The sequence below is a fragment of the Cygnus atratus genome, chromosome 2, assembly GCF_013377495.2.
Source record: "Cygnus atratus isolate AKBS03 ecotype Queensland, Australia chromosome 2, CAtr_DNAZoo_HiC_assembly, whole genome shotgun sequence".
NCBI lineage: Eukaryota > Metazoa > Chordata > Aves > Anseriformes > Anatidae > Cygnus > Cygnus atratus.
In genome coordinates, this window is record NC_066363.1 from 32864527 (window position 1) to 32889950 (window position 25424).

Sequence of the window (25424 nt, forward strand, 5' to 3'; positions counted from 1 at the left end):
CACAGAAAGACAGACTCTCTATCAATGTCTTTGTCTGCTAAAGATATTTCCCAGCTTTTATTTTTATTGGCCATATGTACATTTCCAAGGCTGAAATAAATGAATTACAGCAGTTTGGATTTCTACAAAAACATCCTGTCTCAGCGGTCCACGGGTAAGTGAATAAAAACATCTCTTACACAGTTAATATTATAACTCATCACATTTTACGTCCTACAGTTACAATACAGGCTAGTTTCTCTGTCCTAAAGGCCCTCAAGGCATCTGCACATGGTGCTAGGGTGTCACTAGCCCCTCACAGGAGCCCACCCAAAAATGGGACCATGTGTCTGAGAGTGTTGTCCAAATGTTTCATGAACTCTGGCAGCTCGGCGTCATAATCACTTCCCTGGGGAAGTGCCCGACCACCCTCTCAGTGAAGAACCTTTTGCTAATATTCAACCTGAGCCTTATGAACCATATCTCTTAACACACAAATTAACAATAACCCAGGTAAATATAAAGGCAGGAATGCCCAATGGATGAGGCCTGAACTGGAGTTTGGAATTGATATATCCTTTGGGTGACCTTCAAATTTTTTTTCTACCTTCACTTTACTTCTTGTGCTTTTTCCTCATTTTCCATATTATCTGAAATCATTGTACAATAGATCTTCAATGTTAAACAAGCCATTGATGTAGTACAAACAGATAATAATAACAATAATTCAAGTAATAATAACAACTCCTTTCCCCCTCCCCTCGCCTCTTTTTCCTTACCCTCCTCTCCAGACATACTTTAGAGCAGACACAAACTGTGAATGTGTTGATTGGCTGTTAATATTTTCTGGTGGTTTTAATTACAGTATCTTCCACACCCTGCATTTTGTCAGATTTTCTTTCCCTACTGAAGAAATGTGACATGAATTTCAGTAGGAGTGCAATAGTCACACGTAAGTTCCATCAACATCATTCTTAAATTCTAACACATTGAGTTTCTGTGCCAGCAGTGCTTACTGCTTTATGCAACCAAATCTTCAAAGCATAATCCTACTTGTGAAGTCTTTCAAAAGAACAAAAGCCATGTGAGGTAAAGGCACTGTTAAAAACAGTTGACTAACCTTAACTACAGTGCTGTTCCTAAATTTCCTTGCCTAATTCGTTTAAAAATGTATAAAATAGCAGGAAACCAGGAACCTGTGAGAACGTGTCTTTTGTCCAGGGTCAAAAATCACCCTGCATGTTTGGCTTCTGTCTATATAGGACTATCACATGTCCGTGTTTTCTTTTAATTTTCATCTGGATAAGTTCTTCTTTCCTGCCCTCAAAGTTATGCGTGGGCAGATTTTTTTTGGCTGGTTCAGCCTGCATCCAGGTTGTTTTCAACCTCATCAGGGGCCAGATCCTGGCCTTTCTCCCTGAGCAAAGAGCCAAGTGAAGGGCTGGACTCAGCTGCTGTGGTGCTCACATCAGAGCATCACATGCGGTTGGTCAGAGTGGGAAGGGGTGATGACACGGTTTGTAAAAACCCAGCAAGGACCTACAGGGCTGTAAGGCAATGGGCAGGGGGGCAGTCAAGCTGGAGAGAAGCTGACAGAGGTGGGCCAAGCTTAGGAGAAGCTTTGAGGGAGGGAGAAGGTGCAGAGGGTTGGGGTCAGAGGGTTGGGATCTCAGGGAAGACAGGGACCCAGGGCTGTGGGCAAGGAAGGACAACAGAGGTGGGGTGAGACCTTGTGCTGAATGGCTGCTAGCCAGGGCAAGAGGAAGGGGAGGGCACTGCCAGGGAGAGGGACAAGAGGTTTTAGAGAGATTGGCAGGCGTGGGAAGGCAGGCTGGAAGCATGGGGCACAAAGGGGTCTCTGTAAACAAGGCACTGACATGAGCACGTCTAACCAAAACCTGCAGTGGAAGATGTGCACAGAGACAGCTCCCACACATCATTCTCCCCGTCTCAGCTGCACCAGCTCTCTTGCTCTATGGAGTAATATTCGCCTTTTAGAGACAGACAAAAATGATGAAAGAGCAAGGTCCATTTAGTTTCTTTACAGTAGTTTGATATCAGTTTGATATCCTAGCTTGCAGCGTATGCAGACTGCCTCTGAAGTTATCTTGCCAGCTAAAGGTCTCCAGTCATGTGTCCATATGTATGAAAATGGGCCTTCTGACCTAAAACCTTCACTAATGCTTGCAGGCATATGGAGCTAATTCAGATTTCCGTTTCTATGAGATAATCCCCTGACACCATGACTAAGCTTCGTAATTTATTCAGCAAAATGTTGCAGCTCCCTCTTGTTCTGTGACGTCTTCTTGCTGGAACTTCGGGGCTTTAGTGTTTTTTTAATTTTTGTTTTATTTTTTAAGATTTGATAATCCTATTTAACCCTCCTGCAAACGGGACCCCAGGGAGAGCTTTTCAGTTACACACAATTAGTTTTATAAAGAGCATTATTAAACCATCCATTAGCTGTTTTGTGTGTTGTTTTTGTATGTTTTTTTAAACTCCTTTATTAATAACAATAAAGGCTTTTGTAAGAATAGAAGGTGGCATTATATGAAATGGTTTCAGATTCTAATAATAACATTTCTTTTTTGTGAGTAGAATTATGACATGAGCTTTCTTGTGTAAGATTTCCTTTACAATATGTCACTCCTTCCCACCCCCCCTGCATCCTTTGTTCATGTTTTTCACGCTGATGGATGACATAGGGCTCTGCTGGATCCTGAGAGATAATAAAGTCCATGAAAAAAGTCTGGCTGGGGTGCCATTTCCCTACCTAGACTTCAGCATCCAGGCCAGAGGATGACAACTCATCCCAACCAGCAGCTCTTGGCACTTGAAACCATGTACCAGGTAAGAGGCCATGGTCGTTGCAGAGTAAATTCACAAGCTATCTCATGGGTGGGGGCACAAGGGAGGTGTAAAAGAGCCTGCTGGGATGTGAGGACTGTGTGAGATGTGCGCTAATGAGAGCACCAGGAGGGTCAGAGTGAGAGCAGGTGCCTGCCTGGTCCAGCCCTGCAACCTCCAGGGCAGTGTGAGAAATCAGGCAGGAGCGGGATATGTTTGTCCCTGCCACATTCCCAGTATCTGATTCTGCATTGTACTCAGCTGGTGGCTGTACACAGGCCATCACATTTTTCGATAAAGCTGACTAACTGCCTTTTGCACCCATTTATGCTATTGCCTTCAAAAACATCCCATAACAACTCATTCCACAGTTCCTCACTGCATGAAAAGCTACTTCAACTTATTTTTAAACCCATTGCCTGATAACTTTATTGTTACAAGACATACCGAATAGTCATTGCTTATTCACTTCTTCCCTGTCAGTCCTGATTTTCTTTGTTCTCAGCATATTGCATTTGCCAAGGCTGCATTTTAGATCTTGTTCTGAATTTACCACAAATGTAATGTTTAAAATGCTGGAGTTTGGAATGGAGCTGAATGCACTTGTCTTTGCCTGGTCTCTTGGGACTACTATACTTCCATCCTTATTCCTCGCAGGCCAGTTCATTTACATTTTAAAACCTGGGATTTAGAATGAATATGTAAACGCACCTTCCAGTTGGTATGGTAATTCCTGCTACTTAGTTTTAAATTAAAATCCAGATCATTAATTTAGGATTGAAGGTATAGGCTGTATTCCTGGACAAGTTGTTCTGAAAGGGTATCAAGTAACAATTTGATTTGAGAGAACTGAAATACATATACAATTAAAAACAATCAGCAGTATTATTTCTTTCTTCCAAAGGTTCAGAAGCTCCTGCTAGTTTTAACTGACCGTTCCAAACAAAGATTCACCTTTCCAAACACGCTTGCATGATTCTGCCACAAAAAGGAGAAGGGGAACAACCCTGTGAGAAGGCCTGGCCACCCCAGCAAGCTCCACAGACAGCCCTGTTCTCAGCAGTGGGTTCATTCTACTGCCCCAGGAGGTGATAAAAGCAAGTTACTTTTGCTTATGAACAGGCTAAAAGGAGTGTCTATCCATGTTTTAACACAGAATTTTTAAATGAAGGAAAATGTGCATACAGGTATTACTCAATTCCCTGGTATTAATCCAACTGTGATCTTTCACTCTGGAAATCTTCCTCTTTCTTTGTCTTACAAAAGCAAAATAAAATCCATGCAAGATTTCAGTGGACAATATCATTTTCCCTTGTTTATTTTTTTTAAAAATATATACTGTTATTAAAAAAATAATAGATAACATATATACATTTGCAACACATAAAAAAAGTACTTTCTGTACTAAGAAAAATCACCAGGTTATTTTAAGGACTACATCCCAATCCATACTGTCTTTAGACATTTACTGACAGCAGGAGAACCATCAGGAACAAGAGTCACCAACCACTCTAGGCTAACATTTTCTTTACAGATCTACAATTGGTCTAGAACTTCTCTGACGACTTTAACAGACGAGATGCTCTCTCCTGTTACTGCGCAGAATACCTTTTGCTATATGCTCTTCGTAGGGGAAAAATAAATAAATAAATCCAACCCTCTTATTCTCCATAGCATTATCTTTTCATAGACAATTTTCATAGCTACACCCCAAACAGAATAAAACAGCACAGCCTTCTATTCCTATTTGTTTCAGCTGTCCGTAGCTGAAGATGATGATGAAAGAATAGGTTCACTGGGTTTAGCTGGGAACATGGCATTGCCATTTGTAGTTGTTAAGAATAGCCTTTATTGTTTAGATTGATCTGCCATTGTTGGCTTGATCGCTTACCAAATCCAGAAGTACTTTAGGAATAAAGCTTCAGAGCCAGCTCAACACAAAAAAAAAAAAAAAAAAAAAAAAAAAAAAAAAAAAACAGTGTTGCTGCTTTGGAGCAGCTCAGTGTTTGCTTTTCACACAGCTTAGGTTAACAGGAAGAATTTGTGAAAAATCAGTCATTTTCACAAAAAGTGACTTAAAAATGACATTTTCCTACCCCTTCCCATTTCTCTGCCCTCTTCAGGAAAAGGGTGGCCCTTTTTCTTCCCTGGAGAAGTCAATGAAGAATGCCACTACCCACCCCTCAACCCACAGAAAGTCTTGGGGAGTAGCTCTTTGATTGTATTTTAAAAGAAACTTTCTTTGCCCTCCCTAAGCCTCTGCTTTCCGAAAGAAAAGCAAGTGAAACCTAAAGAACTGAGTCCTTCTATAAATCCAGCTGGAGGACTAGAACTTCTTTGGGGGAATAATTTGCTTTTTCTCTGCCTTCTTGACAGCTGTTAATTTAGACACATGCCACCTCACCATGCCATTGAATGGCACAGAGCTGAGTTGCCTCTGCGCTACAATAACAGGAGCGTCTTCCAGTTTCACTGGAAAAAACATTGTTTCTAGTGCAAGTGGCAGCTAGATTTTCCTCACAGCTACCCACCATGGAGCGTGTCTGCCCCATCCAAGGGCAGACAGAGCTGCAGGAATCTTTTTCCAGTTTTCATGGTTAGGTGAAATCATAAAATTATTGGGTGCTCACACATTTTTCACTTGTTTGTTTAAGAAAAACACTTACACAGATGTTAGAAGGATAGTGAAAGGGTCTTGTAAGCCTACACATATAAGGGAAAATTGAATGGAAACTGGAAGCAGAGGTCATTTAAGGTGGAGACCAGAGTATTTTTCCTTGTCTCCTCTCAAAGAGTTGTTAATCTCACCCTGCTTTGCAGAAACCCAAGAAGGTATGTGTGCAGGCTCATGGGAAAGCTGTTCTCTCTTGACAGGGTGGGAGGAAAGGAGAAAAGGTCAAGAACAGAGTGTGTTTACCAAAGCCATGTGCTCCTTGCTGTGTGCTGCTGCTGAGTGCAGCTGCTTCCACTCTCAGCTGGCATTTTGTGGTTTTGAATACTAGAGCACTAAATAAAATATGGGGTTTTAATACCTTTTTTTTTTTTTTTTTTTTTTAAAGTATCCAGTGTGGGCTGCTAAAGTAAACAGAATATTGCACGAGTGCACATTTCATTCATATGAGCAGAAACTTAAAGCTGAAATGGGGAGAGCAATTAGCAACAAAACCCTACAGTACAGACCCTGGAGTACAGCACAGCTATGGACAGACATAAATTCCCTTTTAAAGAAATATACTTGCAAGACCAGTTGCATAATGCTGCAAGCTAAGGAGAACACTGACTCACTAAGTCAATATTTGCTAAATCTACCAGGCCAAATTCAACTCTTGTTCTAGGCAAAAACAATTTTGCTGTTGTTTCACAGCAATGAAAGAAGCAGGCCTTGAGATTAAATCTGGAAAATCTACAAAAAATGTCCCTGGGTTGTAAATGTTATTTTAAAGAATTTATTTTAATTGAAATTCTTTTTTTTTTTTTTTAATTTATAGTTTTAATATTTCAATTTAGCATTTTACCTTTAAAGAATCCTACTTTAAAAGGAGCCAGTATGCACCTTTTCCTTACTCAGCAGCATGACAGAGAAAGCCAACAGATACTTTCTCCCCTTTGGGGGGCTTCATTACAGCAAGCAGGAAAGAACAGCTGGTGTCTGCACAGGAGCACAAAATAACAAGAGAATGTTGTTTTATATTTACTTTGCAGCACTTTTTAAAACTGCAAAGGACACAGTATAAAATAGGTGCTAGCACCTGAAACAACAAAAATCTCTGATAATCTTCATCCTTGTTCTCCAGGTTTCATTGATCAGCAAAGACAATTACTGTTCTGTGGGCTGAATCCCTCACGCTGTTGCAAATCAGGAGCAAGTCCACTGAAGCCAAATGACTTCCATGCATGCTAATTCAGTCATGCCCTGATGCTTAAGGGTCTTTTGGTGAGTGAGCTCTTCCATTACTGGGGAAAGTGCCCTTTTGCTCATGGCTCCTCCTGAGCCATGCGTACTTTGGGAAAGCTTAATGAAAGTAGAAAGGAAAGCAGGTTGGAAGAAAGAGGAGGGGAAGAAAAATTTTTACATGTGCTATTTGTTTTTAGAGTCACTAAAACTTCCTTCTTAGTAGACGCCATCTAAGAAAAGAGCAGAAGCACAGGTTCTGGACTGTAATGCTACTAGTTTGTGGTACTCCAGAAAGAATTTGGCTTTGTCTTGTCAACTGTAAGTGACGACAGAACACCATTTTTCTTTTCAACTACTTGTCATGAGTATGTGCTGATGTTTCTGAATATATGTTGATCAAAGATAGTCAAAAGGGATTTAACTTTTTTAGAGCTACCACTTAACTAAACATTTATTTAAAAGCTTATGTTAAAAAATTATTAAAATAAGTCTGGTTAGCCTGTAGTCATTATTCAACCTGTATTTTCTACTTTGATAAAAAACTCAGTAATTGCAAGATTTTTATTGTTTGTATCTAAGCAGGGTTATTTTTAGAGCATATGACTAACGAGAATTAATTGCTGCATTAAAAAAAAAATCTAAAGGCACCCCACTGTTAACTTTTTTTTTTTTTGAGAAAATAATAGCCATTGCTCATATTCTTCATACTGTAAAGTAGAAAAGAATGATAAAACAGAAGAGAGTATTAACTGTCTACAGCCTGCCTTGTCTGTATGTACCAAGCCAGTATTTCATATTAAATAACTTGAATTCCTGTTTTGGGACAAGATAGATTTTGCCCCAGTTGAGGACAAAGAATCCTAAAGTTTTTTCAAAGCTACCCTGAAGCCATTGGTCTTACAGATGAGGGTTTTGGACATCGATTAAAATGTATTAAATATTTAAATTTTAATGTCCCTGAAAATAATGTAAACCTAGGCCCTATGGGCTACACTCATTTGTGCATGGCTCTGTTTCTAGAACTGATCTCCACTTAGAAATCAGTGCAATCAGAAATAGTTCCTAGTGGCCTATAGAATTCCAGCCATTTTTGTTGACTTCAACAGCTTATTCCCCCACTCTTTTCTTATTTCCTTGATAGTTTTTAGCAAGCTCTGGTAATCTCAGGTAGCTGTAGTTGAGAAGTATGGGCCTATACTCAGCATCAACTCAGGTAAAACGGACTTCATTTAGCCCTGTTCTGGAACCATCGATGAAGCATAAATAACCGTACAGTTTCCAGGAAAATTTCCAAAACCATATTTGGTAGTCTATTCTTCTTCCTCGATTTTGGAGAAAGCACTTGCCCTTAAAACTTCCATGCAGTTCACAAGAATCAATGTTCCAGTTAACTCTCGCCACTGTTTTGTTACCGGGTTTTTCATTTTATCCAAGGCTGACTGCAGGTCTTGTAAGACATCCCTGTAACTGTCTCCATAATGTGCAGCCCATGTGTAGAGAAAGTCATATGCAGGTTTCCACATCATCTGCAAATAAAGGAAGAAATGATAAGGCTTAGCTACAGAAATCAAATTATTTAGCTAAATCTCTCCAACTGTGGAAAATTAAGAGAAAAGAAAAAACAAAATAAGTATTTGGTCCCTAGCCACACTGAAATCCTTTATCATGTAGGGCATATTCATTTAAAAACAAACAAAAACAAAAACACTCCGGTAACCTTATGTACTTCATTTATATGAAAGTCTTGAATTCTCTGAGAGATAAATAAGGGAAAGAAAAATTCTTCATTCAGGTGATTATCACCAAGTCAGAATATATCTGCGTCTGAAAGTAAAACTCAAAGCACAGGGGTAGAAGGAAAATACTTGATCATCTCTGCAATTCATACACCCAGCAGCAGTTTTCCTATTTAGAGTTTCACTGTGCTTTTGGTAGTTAAAGACTCACTTTGTCTCATTAAGATCTCACTGTCCCCCTACTGTATTACTTAACCAGGACCTTTCAAACACTTATCTTTACAAAAATGTTTTCTGGTAACATCAGCAGGAAGATACACCTATTAAAACAAAACAAAACAGAAACAAACAAAAACATTCCAGGAACAGGGGAGCGAGAAGTTTCTATAATTAACTTCTTAAAATTACACGCAATTTAAAGTGTCCTGGAACCAATGAAGGAAATAAAAAACAGGTTACCACTGTTCCTTTTTGCAAATTACAATACATTTAATTATTTTATGCCAAACAAATATGGAGCATATCCTTCCCAAATGTAATTTGTCATTTGCCAAGTGACATTAATGAAGCTATGACAGCATGATTCAGATACCAAGCTGGACTTGCATCCTTCAAAGTGCTGATGTTGAGAGTAAGTTTGCTCTGTTTACAAACAGAAGGATTGTTTTCCCAGCTGCTGCTTTTGCAGATTTAACTTGGGTGACTAGTTTCCTTCTCCTCATTGACAATAGAGGTTTTGCAAACAGCAATTGAGTTAACAATTGCATGGATGATGCATAAAGGCAAAGAAATCTTTCACTTTCTTAAATGGTACTACCATATGCTGTTTTAAAAGAAATACAGTCATGCATAGTGATAAAAGCACATGAATGGATATGCACACATGTATGTGTACACACAGATGTGATCAGAAAGTCTCTTAATTCTAAAAGATTTAACATCATCTCTTTTTTAATGAAAAAGCAGTTTTGATGGTTCAGAGGAAAAATGGTTATTTTTTCAATACGATTCTGTGATTTAGAAGTGAAACACAACATAAAGCTCTACTTGATTTGAGCTCTATTTATTTGATCTCTAGAAGATTTAAGTAGCTGGAGGAAACTTCTTTGCCCATGATGCTGAGCTCTTCTCCACATTTGGGCTAAGAATTTATCCCAAGATTCATTCTACTGTAGTTTTTGTCAACATCTCCTTTATCTTCTGCTGCCTTTCTCCCCCATCCTCAAATGGAAAAACTCATACCACGCATCTCCTCTGTAGCATATCTCAGTCTGATTAGTCTGGTTTCTGCCTTTAATTTAAGCCATACGAAAGTGCCCATGCTTTGAATGAAATCTGCCATTTTAGCTCTAGAGGGGAAAAGGATATCACCATTTATCCAAAATGAACGGTGCTTACTGCAGACTTTATGCAAGTCAGTCATAAATCATAACCATAAGGTTATAAAAGGATGGAAGAAAAGTCACTTGGTATCTTATGGGAAGAAATGGAAAAAGATGAATTCTTTCATCAAATGTTACTTTGAGAAGAAAAAGAAGAGAAAAGTTTGTAATGTACTACTGTAAATACTTGATATTACAATTTATTTTAGTGAAATAAAACACCTCACCATGTTTGCATTTATGCTGAGATCAGAAAGCTTCTTTATTCCTATTTCTAGCTTGATAAACAAGGTAGCCAACAAGAGAAGCTAGGATTTTCTGATACATTACTGCTGGCTGTGCTTTTCTCTGCCTCCTGCTTCCTTTCCTTATATTCCTGTTGGACCAGGCTATTTGAAGGATTAGGGTATAGCCTTCTGTTTGATGATTTCCACTAGTACGTGAAAAGACAGGGAATATTAAAAGATGCTATTCTTTGACTTACGCTGAAGGTCAGACTGATGCTGCACAATCAGAGAAGCAGCTGAAATGTTTAAAATAAAAGCCTTGTTTTCTTCAACTCTAGCACTTTTTTTTTTTTCCCTCCCTAGGACAACAGAAAAAAATAGAAAACTAAAAACTTTATGAACTGGTCATCAGTGATGATGACCAATTAAGGCAGCAGTAATCTACATTCTCATCATACCTAACTAATACTGCAGACCAGGCTTCTGAGGTAGGTCCTTCTCGACATCTGCATACTCTAATGCAATGGCTGAAGTGTATCATGTTTGACATCCCTGAATTTTATCAAAGGAGATTTTTAGGCAAACTATTAAATCACTGCAGCATGCTGGGCAAGTCATGCCTCAGCTGCATGCCTGCACTTTCCCTCTTCTCCCCCTACCTCTGCTGAGTAGGTAATAATACCTACATCCTCTGTAAAGTGATTTGGAATTTACTGATGAAAAGTACTTCAAAAGCTAGGCACCGATTGTATGCACCTCAAGTTGCCTCTGTGATCATCTGAGAAAAGATTTCTCCCACTAAGTAAAATATTCAGTAAAAACATTTTTTGACCAATCAATCCTTTTGATGGTAGAATAGTCTTTGATGAGTAAAGAATTGGTTCATGTTTTCAGACAGTAGTCAATCATTAGTCAAAACTTATTACTCTTTCATCTTTACTTAGTTTCCCACTTGCACACCAACTACTGTCAACAAGAAATATTTCCATTAGAAAACTCCAGGCTAGGATAAGATGATTTTAATCGGGGTTCTTTTATAGCTGCTAAGTAAATGCAGCGATTGCCAATCAGTCTGAAATAAGTAGTCAGACTAATGTTAGCCTTCTAACAACACTGGGGGCTTGCCCACACAGGTATGAATTTACACTGCATTAGCTACATTCATTTTGCTTGCCATATAGGCACTCCTGCTGAACAATATACACGAAATTTTATAAGAAGAGGATTGTTTTCTGTGTACAGAGGTTCAATGCATTAGATCACTGGCAATTTCAAAGGTCAGTAGAAAGCACTGAAACTGAAGCTTAGATTCACAGGACAGGGAGGATGCTGATTCTCCATGTGAGATACCAGTGCTAGAAACCTGGCGTGCTTTAAACTCGCACCTGTGCAGGCAGACACTGTTACAAGGCTCACAGGAAGTCAATAAATTCCCCATGATCCCATCCTAGGTCTTGAGGAATGAAATAAAATAAAGCAATTGCTTTTCGAATGTTCTCTTCAAAATAAAACTTGCTCTATTACTGCCTTTTGTATAATGAGCTTGACTGTTTTATCTCTTGGCATCAGATGCCACCACAGTAAGGTGGAGGAGCTTGAAGATCGCTTATCACATAAATAATGTAAAAATCTCCTCAAAACAAAAAAATAGGGTGTATGAGGCAGAAGATTCTGGTTATTTGGGGCACAAAGAAAGGAAGTTCCTCTGGATAGGTAGAGAAACATTTCTCTAAGGCAAGTAATTCAGCTGCTGTTTCACAGTAAATGTTCAACATTAAACTTTTTGTTTATATAGATGTACATCATTAGACTCATTGAGCGCTTCACAAAATGTCACTATTGGCAATGAAAGGATAAGATCATGATACAATGGAGGGTCTTTTGGCACCAACTGTGTTACAAAAAATATAATTTCTATGTAATATTTAGATGTCCTAAAAATTCATTCTCTCTAGTGCCTAAATACACATTGTCATATAAACAAGACACTGATATGGCTCATCTGAAATCTTGGAGAGTATTCCTATTAACAACTGATACAAACATAACCTTAACATTTTCTGTGTATGCAACTTTGAAACTGAATTCTGGAAGTAACTGTTATCAGACCTTCCATGGAAACTTAGCTTAGATGTTGCTTGTGAGCAATAACACAATCAATTAAATTAGAAGATCTGTTTAGATTCCAAATTCCATTTAGGAAAATAATTATTTTATATCAAATTTGGGACACTATGTCCTACATACTACTTTTCCATTAACATTTCCGATTCAGGCAAATCACTAACTTGATATGAAGGAAGAAAGAGTTGCAGGAATGGCAGACAGCACCATTCATGTAAACAGTTTTCTTTGATCAGCAATTTTTGTTCTGGAAAAAAAAATAAAAATATGGTGGTGGATTACATTTTCCTAACTCAGAGGTCAGAGGGTCAGTGCATGTTGCTACACTGAATTCATAAGGAACATCATTTTCTGTGCTTGCTGGTGTTACTTTCCATTTTTTATAGTTCAGACCCCATATAAGCTCTACTTCATTCATTAATAAATTTCGCATTTCTGAAAAATAAACATCCAGTACAAAATGGACTTAATGGAAATAGATACCTATTTAAAGCACAGCAAATACATTAAATATTATATATAATATGAGGATACATGTAGTTATATATATTTATATATTTAAAGTAAATATGATATATAAAGCAAAGTAAATATATAATTTATATATTTTTATTTGATTATGGTGCTGAAAAAAAGTTAGAGTTCTGCTGTCAGGTAAGGAGAAAGAATTTCCAAACACCATGGAGACAAGTGGAGTTGCATATTGCTCAGGTATAATTAGGTCTATGATTCCTGTTTCAGAAAGCTGGGATTTTTTCTAACATAGGAAGCTTAGCAAGTAAAACAAAACAAAACACACAAACAAAACAAAAAAAAACAGGAAGTTAGTTGAGGCAATACAGAAATTAAAAAGCATAATGGAAGTGACAAGCATTCACAGTTGGATGGATTTTAGTATTTTAGAATAAGCTAGTACAAAAAGAGCTAATAATGGGGTGTTTTTTGTTTATTTGTATGTTTTCACTGAAAAAAAAAAGGTAGCAGACTAGGGTTTGGTGGAGCTGAGAGTTTTATAAAAAAAAAAAAAAAAAACAAGGAGGAAGGTGCATCCATGCACAAGTAATGTACCCAAAACAACAGGAGAAACAAACAAGCAAGCAAGCAAACAAGCAAAAACAACAACAGCTCAAAGAGCTGAAATAGCTCAAAGAGAAAAGTAAGACCATACAAGTAGGAAGTGTTTGCAAACAGCAATGATAGAATTTTGCAGGAAATGCAGAACTTTATATAGGAATGCCTGGAGTTTTGGTCAAACATTGGACTGGAGGGGGGGAGAGGCATTTAAAGGGAGTAAGAGGTTCATGATCAGAGCAGAAATCTCTTGATAGCAATCACAAGGCAGACAGAATTGAGATGAAAGACTCGGTGGATTCATACTGCAGAAAGGAAAATTCCCTGTCAGAGAAAAGGGAGAATCAGCTACAGGGAAAGAAAAGGGAAATAAAAATTTAATCTCAAGTTGTTGTGCAGGTATGAATGGGAAATTGAAGCAGTTCATTAGATACTGAGATTTGAGAGGAAAGGAATTCAGGCTTGATATTGTGCATTATTTGCAATAATGAGGGGATAGATAGTAGAGGCAAAGGGAGAGTCTATCCTGAATGCAAAAGCTAAACAGAAAGGTCCATTTATGAGTGTCATTCAGTAACACTCAAAAAGAGGATGTTCAGGATAAAACCTAGTCTGAGACCTAGTAGTCATTGGCACACAACTCTGTGGATCCCACAGTTCTGGATCAGTTCCAACAGTGGATCCCATTGCTTTGGTGTTAAAGTAGAGAAATACAGGAAGCAACTTGGATGCCCAGGCAAAGGTGTGTCAGGAGCACAGGCTGGCCCTCAACTGAGAAGCATGAGTGTGAGCCCAACCTAAGTCTTGTGACATCTCTGTCACATTGCATGGATGCCATGGGTACCTTTGAGCACCTTCAAATAGCACTAGAGATATATTTAGGTACCTGAATTTCTTTTTAAATGTGTACACACTAAAATACATCTGAGAGGACAACTTGATTTTTATTTAGAAGTCATACTTCTGTTTAACCAGAGTGCTTTACAAAGGAGGGTAAATAGCATGAACTGAATGGCAAACTAAGCAATTAAAACAGGGTTTGTCAGGTTCATATAATAGGACAGAGGTGGAATTATTGTCAGAGTTTGTCTTGCCTGAGTTAAAAGGTGACAAATCTGACACAAACACAAAATGGAAAAGCGTTTCTTCTGCACATAGCAAGGAAGAAGAAAGGTCATTGACTGCATTTGAGGAGCAAGCATGTACACTGCTTTACAGCAGAGCCTTACCTCCAGAGCTACTGCTCCGCTTTTTCCTTGGTGGGGTACCTCATAAGCCTCTATTTGCTGCTTTGTGAGTCGGGCTAGCTTCTCTGCGAGCTCCCGCCAGTATTTGCCAAGCTTCACAGCCGAAGTCAAAATGATGGTGTCCTGGGTAAGACGTGCCACTAATCCCTGGCAATCTATTTTCAAAAGTGCCTGCAACAATCATTTTCATTAGTGTTCCTTCACCAAGGAATTTCCTACAAACATCATTATAATTTGTTTTCACAGCACTACTCTGCAATTTTAAGCAGACAGAACAGCTTCCACTCCTCAGGTTTTACTTTCCCCAAAAGGTATTGTCAATAATTTCATAGGAAAACTGCCCATAAACTTAAGAAAAAAATTAGGCTGGCATTCATGTGCTTCAACATTCCAGTGTCACATGGGTGCTGCCAAGCTCAAGGATCCTAAAGGAAAAACATTTTTCTTCAGCAAAAATATCTGGGACATCAAACTGAGCTTCTTAAAGAATGACATGGAACTTAAAAATGAAATTAGAGCACTCTTATACTAAAGTGTGGTCCTTGGTTTACTTTTCCAGAAAATCATTGATTACAATGGCCAGTACCCTTTGATTTACTCCCCCACAGAACCAATAATTTGCTGACCATTTCACAGAAATGCAAGCATTAAAGTCTTCATTCCTGTATGCTAAATGATCTTCCAAGAACAAACAAATTAAAGTGTTTCCAGCAGTGAAGCCCTGAAATGAAGATATGTTGTGTTGTCCTTTCTTATTTGCTTACACAAGAGCTAATAAAAAAATACATAAATAGGTGTGGTTTTTTTTCTCCTTAAATTAAAAGCAGAATCTTCCACTGTAAATATTGACTTTTCAGTGCAAGATCAAGAACCAAACCCAGAAAAGCTCCTTAGTTTCCAGATTTTCAATAAAATATCAAGCATTTCTCTATAAAATAGATATTTGTAAAATTTAGTCAAAAAAATAAAAAATATAAAATAAAAATTCTCATTGTAAACAGTAGAATTTTTGGTATGCAAGATGTCTAATATAAATTAACTAATTAGAAAATACTGAATATGGATCCCAAACTCTCTCATGCTACTGCCTGTCTAGAATAAAATACTGAAGTCGCTAACGAGAAGCAGACTATAGTGTACAATAGCAAATCCCTTTACACTTCAGCAAAGCGTACACCAAGCTGTTCAATTTGCCTTTGATCTGATGAGAACCAAGAACCTTCTTAGACATGAAAACAGGAAATTACTTAAAATAACTAACCAGTAAATTCTACCAACAAGTAACATAAAAGATAAGTCTTTAAGTCTAGCTTTAGAAAAACAGGGAACTGTTTTTGCATTTCGTAGCTCATAATCATATACATCTCAAAAAAAAAAAAAATCTTGTTAATCTAATTGCACCCTACTTTTTGCCTGTTCTGGTGTGACCCCTTCATATCATCATATTCAATCAAAAGTTTGGATCATTTTCATTTTTAACTTCTCCCACCATTTTTTGTACAGAGACAGCAAGCTAAACTGTACTTTGTACTTGTTCAGTTTTATTTCATTTAGTGCAGGCTTAGGAATTGTGTAAATCACCACTGCTGCCAAAATTTTCTGAATCCTTTTTGCTGAAATTGCTGTCAGCACTTCAAAGAGAACAAACTAGTTATGAGAAGCACACCCTGTCGAGGTTTGCAATTCACAGGGACAGTCAAAAGGTTTCAGATGAAAGGCTGAATTCACGTATTTTTAAAATACGAATTTTTAAACACACATTTTTTGTTTACACACACTTCATCTTTGAATGAAAAACTTAATTTTCTTTTGTCCCTAAATATACTAGAACACTTTCAGGCAGAGCCAAGGACAGTATTGAGTAATCCAGAATTCCGAATTAGTGTGCACGCAGCTCTATGAGTAAATTTTCAGGATTTAGATTAATATTTATTTCATTATTAAATATTTTAATTATTTGCAGGCAAAATAATATGCTTTAAAATGCAACCAATAACCTGGAAGCATTTAGGAGTAAATCACATAATTCACATGTAACAGTACTGCATCAGGTAGAAGTTGTTCAGTGGCTTGCAAATGAGGCCCATGAAAATATGTATTAAAATACTTTTATTACTGTCTTTAGGTAGCTACAACATTAACTATGAAGTTGTCATGTATAGAACGAAAATGTTGTCTTCAACAGGTGGGTCATGATTTCCTTGCTTTAAAAACATATCGCAATCTTAGAGATGCATATTACAGCAGATATACTAATAATAGAGTTCCCAAACTACATAGTTGCTAATTGCTTCCAATTGGGATTGTGAATTACTCAGGGAAACCGTTTACCATGATCATGACTTCCATGACAAAAGAGAACTATTTCAATCCTGGCCTTTTTTTTTTTTTTTTTAAATAAGTAATCACACATGAGCAAGGCTCCTGGCACTCTTACAGAACACTATTTAGAATGAATTGATCATAGTATTATTTTTTATGAGAATCTAGATGTACTTTCCACCTATAGGTATCTGCAAGTTTCAGTAATATGTTAGGGTTTGTAAAGAATCCTGTAGAGGTGCAGGACAGCATTTTGTTGTTCATACATTACTGTTGAGTAGCCTGTTGGCAATATATTCCCAATAACCAAGTTAGTTCATGCAATACTTACAATAATGAGCTCATAAAGGAATAGTCTCTTTTTTTTGTTAGCATGGCAGTCTTCCTTTAGCCTCTTCACAACATGTGCAACTCTGTCTGATTCTTTATCACCATGTGCCTCATTAAAGTCATCCAAAGACATATGTGAATACCCTAGCATGTCAGACAAAGCTCTCCAGTCATAAACACTCTCTGACACTGTAGATAAAACTACTGAGTAGATATAAGTCAGTTTTTTAAATGGCAATACGATTTGTTCAACAAGATTCCTGGTTGTTAGCTCACTGTCAGTAGTGTCCATAGCTTGCTCTTTAGAAATCACTTTTATGTTTTTGCAATGTACCAAACCAATCTTTTTTCTGAGAACTCCTACATACCACTCCTTTATTTTAGTTTGTCCGATGGCTTTTACTTTATCTTCACCAAGAAGTGCTATTGTATCCCCTTTAAAATATTCTAACAAATAGTCAATCTTATTTTGACGTAACACAGTTTTCAAAGCCACTCCGTAAGTATTAACATTTAAAATTTTGTCTTGAAACTTTGGGTATTTAATTGTTGGTATTAAAAATAAAGGTGCAGACTTGATTTCTTTGCGTTTTTGTAAGCATTTTGGCCTACTGATAATTCCACTTAATTTTGGAGCTGGATCAGGGGTTGTAACATGGAACTGCATTACTTGGCTACTTCTTAAAACTTTAATCTGAACAAGAAAAACAAAGAAATGCATCTCCCTGCATCCTAGCATGGAAAACAGGAATTGGTGTCGGACCATTTCACCAGTTTTCAGTTCCTCCTCTTTGATATTTTTGCTTCGGTCTTCCATCTTTACTTCAAAATCTGGATCACAGGATACCAAAGAAATGTTTAGATCCTGGGGCTTTTCCAGCAGAAATGTATGTTTTCCCCACAGCTGAAACACAACAGGAGGCATATTTTTCCCCCCCTTTTTTATATCACAAATTGTAAGTTTTCCTGGAATGTAGTTATGACCAAACACTGCAAAAACTGTTGTAAAAGATGGATGAATATATTTGGGACCATAAATTCCAACTGAGACAGTTCTATGAACATAATCCCAGACATTAGTGGCTGGAGGCTGCAGTTTGTTTGCCTGGACTGCAATCACTGTGTACATCACATGACTTAGGTCCGTTAGTTTCACTTGTATGGTATCTTGATAAGTGTAGCAATTCTCCAGTTTCTTAAAAGGTCCTTCTTTACTGAAACTAAAAAAACACACAATATCACTCATAACCTGGCTGAGAGGATCATTCTTCACTTGAGCTGCAACTTTCACCTCTAGGAAAATAGCTTCCTTCGTGTTGAGGTTGCTCAGCGTGAGTTCTATCAGAGGACTTACAGTGCTAGACAGCTCATTGTTAAATGACGAGGGAGGATTAAGAATAGCCCTTAAACCAACTTCTTGGAATTCTCCAGGTAATACATGACCCACGGGGATGTGAACATTGATATCAGAGTCAGGTAGCTGAACTGAACCCCCTTCATGGTTCAGTTTACAAACTATATGAATGCCAGTAGCTTGCGTCTGTGCCCATCCAGGACTATGGCTCATGGCTTCTAAATCTAGGCAAGACCGAGTCAGCTGTCGGTGATTCAACCAAGCCATCTTGTAGGCTTCACGGTCATTTTGAAGACATGTAATGTCTGAAGTTATAGTTTTTTGAGGTATTGTCTTGCAAGGATTAAATCTTCGGTTATCAATAATATCCAAGAAGTCAGAGACACTCTTGGATCGTCCAGATCTTCTTGCTGAGGTCTTTCTTAGAAGACAATCAATATCAAGCTCATCACCTGAGGAAGCCAAAGAATCCCTATTGCTAGAAACTTTAGAGAACAAATAGGGTTTTTCTTTCAAGACAGAAAGGAATTTATTATTTTCATTTCTATTGGAAGCAGCTATGTCATGTACAAAAGGGTTGGAGGCTGACAATTCGTTCCAAAAAGGATTGGTCTTGGAAACAACATGGGCATGTTTGAATAGGTCAGACCAGTCAATATCCAAATCCAATTTACTTTCATTGACATCTGTTTAAAAGAAAAAAACAGAAGTATTTCCTAAATCACAGAAACTTGACACATTTCATTCATTTCTAACCAATACTCTACTAAATTGATGACAGGCAACTAAATTTATCCCCCTAAAATGCATACGAATCAAGTTGTTAAGGAACACATTTATATATTTCTTCTTCAGGTCTTTAAAGAACATCAGTATTGATTTCTAAGCAACATTAAGAATTTTGTTAATAAAAAAAAAAAGTGTGCAAACGAATTAGTGCTGAAGGATGTAAAGCATCATCTGCAAGGTGCTGATCATTACCAACTCCTAGAACTATTAATTGGCATCAAGTATACTAAGGTACCATAAGCTTTAAACCCTTACATTTCAGTAATCTTTGGCCTATTACAAAATTTCATGCATTTCTTTCCTTCTTTCCTTTTTTTCCTCTATAAAAAGATTAAACAACTACTGTTTCATTTTTTGAACACCGTAGACAGTACAGATAAATGCATTATTCAGGATTCCCTTTCACGGTAGTGCACATGCATTTAATTGATAACAGCACTCTTACAATTCATCTCAGTCTTAGTGGAATTTGTTACACTATCTTTCCTTTTAAAAATTCATTGGTATAATTTATGAATTGCACAATTTGAAATTGAGAGAAATGTTTTTGTGGCTATTAGTTTTTGAGATTGCACTTAAATAGGCAAATAAGGATACAAGTAATATTTAAATATGGCTTCTAATAAAAATACTCATTATTAACAACGTCTATTTGTTGTGAACGTAAGTTGCCTCAAGTCTATATTAATAACAGTTCCCAAAAGCTGGTTTATAGGTTAAGACTCACACTTCCTGCAACAAACAGTGACTGAAACTTTTTATACAAAAGTTTTCTGTCACTAATAGTTCGCCGCTATTATTCTATACCATCCCTTCTTCCTACATCCTTACAAATAATTTTAATGTGGGAGGGGAAAGACAGCACACTGCTATTCATTCAGCATACCTACATCCTTCACTATTACGCTACCCATAACAGCTTCCACCTTCTCCAAAGTTATTAATTACTGCTCAAATGTAGGAATGACAGTGCACTCAACCAAAAAAAAAAATGCTGAAGCATTTGTACTTTTCGTTTCCAATTTTTCATGAACTGTGACAAAAAGCCCAAACAGTGATTTTTTTTTTCTACAGTTCCAGAAAAATCCTGAGTGAGAAGAACCAAAATGGAATTTATCTGGAATGCTGTTGGCGGGGTGAGTGAGCCTGGAGACAGCTCCTGACCTGGGCTTGGCCAGGAACACCAGACTGCTCAAGGGCCAGCTGAAAAGGCTTTTCATTTCTGCCCAATGTCCAAAAGCTTTCCCTGCATTGTGTTGCTATTACAGTAGAATTGGTTATTAGAAAATAAATTAAATAATCCCCAAAGTAACATTCTATAAATATATATGTATTAAAAAATAAAAATAAAAATAAAAATAAAAATAAAAACACTCCAGCCTTCCCCTTCCTAAAGGGTATGTATCCACAGAAAAAGTTTGAGCTGAAAACTCTGGCAGAGCCTAAATCATTAGGCTGGAGTCTTTTCTCATGCCAAGGTAACAGCACAGGTTACTGAGGTGCTGTAGGTTAGTGAAGAAAAAATTCCTACTCTCCAAATTGCACAGCAAGTGCCAGACTCACTGTTACTCACATCTGCTACTGGACAAAAGCTAAGAGAAGTTCTATCTTGTCTCTTAACTTTTTGGCTAACATATCAATGAGATTAAAGTAACTTTTGTTTTAACTCAGGTTAACAGCTGACATTCAACACAGTTTTCTACAGGCTAAAACTCAAGTTTTTAATCTGGACTAGCTCCGAAATTATCCTTCCAGATTTCTGGTATTTTAAAGAAACCTTAAATGAAAGGAGCTTGGTTAACAAACATATCCATGTAAAGTTAATGGTTCCAGCAATTCCTCTCAACCTGCCTGACTCACATTTATTATAACAGGGGGCTTGTCTTATGCTGTCAAGTTTCTCCTAGAGGACTTTTTGACAACTTCTTGCACTCTGATTCCAGGAACATCCATGATGGCCTGGGTAGTGCAAAACAAAAATAATACAAGCAAACAAACAAAAAACCTCTGTTGTGCAGGGATTTACAGAGTAGCTGTAATTCTTCACACTATCAAGAGCTTTGCAGAAGTACAGACTTCAGGTGGAAAGCCTTAGTAAAGAAAATAACAGAGGATGCATACTGTAGGTGGCTGAAGGCGTCCGGTCATCCACATCAATCAAAGTCCCTTCTGACCTGCTCCGAGGAATCTCTGAGTTATGGAGGGAGGCTGTTCCACTACTGGAAGTGTTTTCCTCCTAGGAAACAGTTAAATGTATAAAACATTAGCAAATACGTAACTTGAAAAAGGAGAAAGTGATGAATAGTTGAGCTTTGCTCCTGTGATGGGATAAATGGAAAAAAAAAATCCTAAGTGAAGTTATGGTGTAAGACTGAATTTATGGAGTCTGCCCAAGAGCATCATAATCCCAAGTGAGTCTTCCTATTTAATTTACAGCAAAAATACCAGATGCAACAGTCATAGTACAATGCAGTATCCCAGGCCCTGACGAAGTCCAATATGTCACACAACTAAATGTCTTGCAGTTGGAACTGAGACGATTATACAATAACTTCCATTCTGAATGTCTTGAATGAAAAATTAATATATAAATAAAATCACAGAATGTTAGGGTTTGGAAGGGACCTTGAAAGATCATCTAGTCCAATCCCCCTGCTGGAGCAGGAACACCTAGATTAGGTCACGCAGATCATCGGGTCAAATAAACATCCAAAGTTTCTAGCCAACCTTATCTAAAAACGGGAATTAGAAGGGGAAGATCTAGGTCCATTCCTTCCTCTGTCAATTGATATAAAATATTTCTGACCTCTTCTGCTTTATTATTCTTCCTATGCTCTTCCCCGAGTGAACATAAGGTCAGATTTTCCTGTTAGTCTGTAAACGCATGACTTAAAACACACTTCCAAGAGGTGCACGCCAGCACAGCAACAACCTAATAAAGGATGTTCAGGTCTCTCCTCTTCTCTTCTGGTTACAAGAAGTTCTGTTTGATTTTGACATCATTTGCATATGGCCACACAAGAGCTGTAAACCAGGTGCTGTGGTTAAAAAAAAAAAAGAGTCGAGAGCAAACCCTTCACAAAGGCAGGGCATGAGGGACATTCCTCTAAGGCAGGTGACAGGGAAATGAACATTTACAGGTACTACTGCTTATTGCTGTTTTCAGCTGCCCAGGAAGAGGAATTGCAGGCCTTTGAAGGAGTGTTGGGTATCCTACGTGCCAAAGTTACTGCATCCCAACAGCGGAAGCTGGAGGAAATACAGTCTTCTAGACCTCTTTGTACAGGAGAGTTCATTAAATCTGTGCTATAAACCGAGACCACTTAGTGAGTTTCCAAGAAAGCTCTGACTGTCCTTACACATACTGGGGTTGTAAAAGATGATTACCAATAAACACATGGAGACATATGGATTTAAAACTTTTTTTTTTTTTTTTTATAAAGGTGGGGGGGTAGTCACAAAGTCACAATTCTGTGGTGCATCCACAGGATAGAAAAGCTAGCTTTGTTCAAGAGTCTGAAATATTGCAAACTGCCACTTCTTCAGCAGCAACTGCAGCCTGCTCAGAACTTGATTAATTATGATTAAAATGAAATATATATATATATGTGTGTGTGTGTGTGTGTGTGTGTGTATTGGGCTCGATTTTTTTGTGACTGTAAGAAAAAAAGAATTTTCAGTTACAATTTTAGTAGGTGAGTTACGGGAAAAAGGAAGCATGCATTATATCAAAGCATTACTGAATGAGAAACTGGCTGACTGTTTCCATTGCGCACAGGGCGATGGTTGAAGACATGATTTTTTCTGCACTACAGATGTAAATTGGTACTTTTTATTCTTACCACAAGGGCTACATTCAGCAAATGGCAATCTGTTCAGATGTGGATTTGTACTCAGGCAGGATGCAAGGCTGATGTCAGGCTAAGGCTGAAAGTTACCCAGCAGTTTTGCTGTTGCAGGGCAGTAAGGACTTTCAGGTTCCCCTGTTGCCAGAAACCTCAGCCTCTGGCCTTAGAAGGTCTGATTTCAGACGGCAGTGAAAGCTAGCATCCAAGACTAATAGTTTGCAGCTTCTGGTACTAATGCCGTACCAATGCCAAACTGGAACTGAAGATGCCTCCTTCATCCCAACACTGTCATCCCAACATCTGACATCCCACACCTGTATAAAAATGTCACTGCTCCTTCCATTTGTGGTAAATGGCAGTATTTTTGACAATGCATATCCATTACTACAAAGAAAGTGTTTTGCATTGCTGCTGCAACTCAAAATTTGAAGAACTGAACACATATTAGCATGCAAGATTTTCAGACTTCTACATCACGGACTAGGATTATTTAATCACCAGTGTAAAGTATCCATAATCTAAACTCCCAGTAAGTGTATAAAAAGAAAGTTCACTTCTTACAGTACCAGTGTATGTGTTGCCAGCACTGATCTCTGACTGATGATTTATCGATCAACTGACATATTAATCTAAGAACAGTTCTTTAAACAGTTAATAAAAAGCACAAGTATTTCAGTAGCTCTGAGACATGGGAGGCAGTAAGTAAAGATGAGGAAAGAGCACACAACAGTGCAAGTAGCTGCAGAAAAGCTAAAATAGGAACCCCTACGGGAAGGGGGAGGGAGAGAAAATGAAAAAGAAAAACAAATCTCGTACACAGTGGGAGTATATTGACAAAGACATGACAACAAAATTGCATATAGAAGTTTTATACAAGCTATGAATTTCTGCAAATAGAATAAGCCATTTCCTAAAAGTTCCCTCTGGGAACTCCTTAAAACCTTTAGCACTAGCATGGCACAAGGACAGAAGAGGGGGATACTGAAAAGGAAAACTACTTTCAAAAATAACCACCACCCCCTCAAGAAAGCATTCCTTGGTATTTGAGCATGATGAGGGAGCCCCTGTGATTTAGGCACATCTTCAGGCCAGCCAGGAAGAGGAGGAGGGAAGGAGGACAACATAGATGTTTCTGTGCAAAAAAGATGACCGCGTTTTGTCAGAATGCCAAGGGATGTGGGAAATGCTGAGGACAAGCTGTACACATGCTGTGGGGTACTGGGAAATGTGCCTCCTGAACACAGTTAAATGATCTGACTGCAGGCTGGATCCTGTCTATTCTGTGTTCCAGCCTTAGTGCTGTAAATGCTTAAATCCCCAGTGCCTTTGTACAAGACTTGTAAAATAAGAAAAATCTAATATTCCTCCTTTTTTCCATGGTTAAATTCTATGACAAATACAGCACCCTATCTAAAACTTTTGATGGGGCAGCCCTATTAATTAGGAACTTACCTGGGAAAATACAGAAGAATGATCACCCACAAGAGAGGAGAGATTAATGCATGTGGTATAGAAAGCCATGCTGAGCAGAAGTGAAGAGGAAAGGTATGAAACCCTTTTGCTGTGAAAAAGACGGAATTATGTACAGGAAGAAAGAGAAGCTAAGCTTTTCATTTGTTGTAGCTACCAAATAAGAAAGATGTAACCTGATAAGTACTTAATCGTACAGAGAATTGACTGATAGTATGTCAGCTCACAGCGTGAAGCGAGCAGGAAACGAAGAAGTGAAGAGGCTGGAAAGAGATCAGCTGTGAAGGTGACCAGTGAGTGAACCTGAGTGACTGCTGAGAGACGTGGCATTTTTCTGTATGAGGCCAAGAAATAGCTTGCTAGGTGCAATCTGCTTTTAAAGCTCAGAGTGCATTGTGTGACCCATAGGAGCAGGGAAAGCAGGACCCACAGTGCTTCTGGCAAAAAGCTGCAACTTGGTCACGGAGGAAGAAAAACATATTAGAGGGAGAAGAAAGTTGCAGGTAGAACAGTTACATTTTCAGAAAAGCCAGGAGACAGATTTGCTGCAAACTGCATTACTGCAGCATGCAATGCCTCTAGAAATGTCTTCCAGGTCTTTTAAAATTGGAGTGCACTCCCTCCCCTCCCTGAGTCTATACCAATGAAAACATGTCCTGCTGTGCTTTAAATAGTGGTAAGGAAGAAAACAAAAAAGCCTAAAAGCAAACACTTCCCCACTGCCTCTGCCCTCAAAACCAAAGACATTCCTTTGTGTTTTTAAAAGATCAACATCCCAGAGCAAGACACTAGCAATATGCCTT

General features: G+C 38.0%; 1 protein-coding gene across 1 annotated transcript; it reads right to left on the bottom strand.

The window, feature by feature from the left end:
- Positions 1-8031: 8031 nt before the first annotated feature.
- Positions 8032-24672, bottom strand: MACC1 (MET transcriptional regulator MACC1). Its single transcript, XM_050708438.1, has 5 exons — positions 24604-24672; positions 21425-21539; positions 17162-19200; positions 14491-14679; positions 8032-8247 (listed from the first exon to the last, which is right to left on the bottom strand). The coding sequence occupies exons 1-5, from the start codon at positions 24670-24672 to the stop codon at positions 8032-8034; spliced, it is 2628 nt and encodes an 875-aa protein (XP_050564395.1).
- Positions 24673-25424: the final 752 nt, after the last annotated feature.

What these genes read in the sequence shown, in the direction of transcription:
- MACC1 (XM_050708438.1), bottom strand. Translation starts at nt 24,672, where the DNA reads ATGGCTTTCTATACCACATGCATTAATCTCTCCTCTCTTGTGGGTGAT. An exon ending in GACGCCTTCAGCCACCTACA is followed by an intron (nt 19,201 to 21,424) that starts GTATGCATCCTC and finishes TCTTTTAAACAG; the next exon opens with ATGTCAATGAAAGTAAATTG. An exon ending in TCCTTTATGAGCTCATTATT is followed by an intron (nt 14,680 to 17,161) that starts GTAAGTATTGCA and finishes TGATTGTTGCAG; the next exon opens with GCACTTTTGAAAATAGATTG.